The sequence below is a fragment of the Centruroides sculpturatus genome, unplaced genomic scaffold (genome assembly GCF_000671375.1).
Source record: "Centruroides sculpturatus isolate CEXI.00-Female unplaced genomic scaffold, Cexi_2.0 scaffold848, whole genome shotgun sequence".
Lineage (NCBI taxonomy): Eukaryota > Metazoa > Arthropoda > Arachnida > Scorpiones > Buthidae > Centruroides > Centruroides sculpturatus.
The window spans coordinates 28,080-29,720 of record NW_019385079.1 but is presented as its reverse complement, the minus strand read 5'-3'; the positions used below and the strand labels follow the sequence as shown (position 1 = coordinate 29,720).

Sequence of the window (1,641 nt, the reverse complement as noted above, 5' to 3'; positions counted from 1 at the left end):
CCTGGGTCCATCTTCAGGCAAAAATCGTTTGAAGATTTACGAAGTACGAAAAATATTCGTTTAGAACGATTTTTAAAACCGAAAAGATAGAACAGAATCACGTGATCTATATCTCTGAACGTCATATCTTCTACGTCATACCTTCTACATCATATTGACAGATATTTAAATATTTTCCATTGTTTTTAAAGATTTTATGAATAACTTTGTTGTTAAGACCACAAAACATATCACATAATTTTAGATAACCCATTTACTTCCTTTCTTTTAGGATTACAACGCACTTAAACCTCCTGTTGTAATAGGGCCTGCCATGCCAAAGAAAGAGAGATTTCATCTCTGGAATTGATCGGTGATGTAGTGTTGTATGCCTTGCATAATTCTATCTGCTCCAACCATTTGAGATGGTCTAAACATGAGGTGGTGGTGATTAATTTAGCATTTGAAAAGTTCGCAGTTATTTCTGAATCAGACGCGTAAGTTGATAAGGAAGTGGTACATTTATTTTGCTGAATGTCACGCATATGTTCTTTCAATCTGATCCCAATAGCTCGTTTTGTTGAGCCTATGTAAATTAAGTCCTTCCCAAAACAATGGTCTATAAGTGGCACTTTATATACCCCTGGCATTCTTTCTTCCTTAGATTTGTCTTTTCCATTGCGTAGAATACCAAATATGGTTGGGCATCTTCTGAAGGTTAGGGAGATACCCTTCTGCCGTGCGAATCTATTATGTATTGATTTCAACAGTGGGTTGTAAGTAACTGACACCCTCGGTTTATCCTCCTTTTGGTTAGCATCTATTGAATTAATTCTTTTAGAAGGAGACATCGTTTCTCCAAACCGTTGCGACATTTTTGTATGATGTTATGGTATCCATGCTGTTTGGCCACTTCGTATAGGTATTGTATTTCCTGTTCTAAGACCTCTTGAGTAGAAGAGTGTGAGTGTGCCCTTTTAACTAGAGCCCTGAACGCCGCCATCTTGTATTGGACAAGGTCACATGAGTCTGCCAGGATATAAGTTGGATTGTCTGATGGTTTGCGATACACGAAGGTGTGTATGATCAGTCCTCCAAAGTCAATATTCAAATCCAGAAAATGCACCGATGATTTGCTGTGCTGTTCGACCTCCAGGGTAAGACCATATGGATTGTCGTTCATTTGATCCACGAATTGGGTGATGTTCGGAGAGTCTCTCCAGAGAACAATGATGTCGTCAACGTATCGTTTGTAAATTATGATGTTTTGGAGGAAATTCGGAAGTATTTTTCTTTCTAATTCTCTGATTACTAGTTCACATAGATCCCCGGAGACAGAACTGCCCATGGGGACCCCTTTACCTTGCGTGTACGTAAGACCTCTGAATTGAAAGATCGAGCTGTAACAAATCAAGTGGGACAACTCTAAAACTTGTTGGTGGAATTCTTCATATGACAATATAATTAAGATTACCATTCATCAATATAATTTAGATTAGACTCTTGAATACTTATCACTATTCAAAAGGTTATCACGTAAGACAGAGTATTTTGAACTACTGAATCAGTGCTATAACATACAGTTCTTTGCTTTTTAGGAAATCAAAACCAGAAATTCTACTTATAAACGTAGTACTTTTGAGCTTTCTAGCCATTCCTTAA

General features: G+C 37.4%; 1 protein-coding gene across 1 annotated transcript; it reads right to left on the bottom strand.

Moving 5' to 3' along the window:
* Positions 1–799: 799 nt before the first annotated feature.
* Positions 800–1,327, bottom strand: LOC111634349. Its single transcript, XM_023379104.1, has one exon. The coding sequence runs from the start codon at positions 1,325–1,327 to the stop codon at positions 800–802; it is 528 nt and encodes a 175-aa protein (XP_023234872.1).
* Positions 1,328–1,641: the final 314 nt, after the last annotated feature.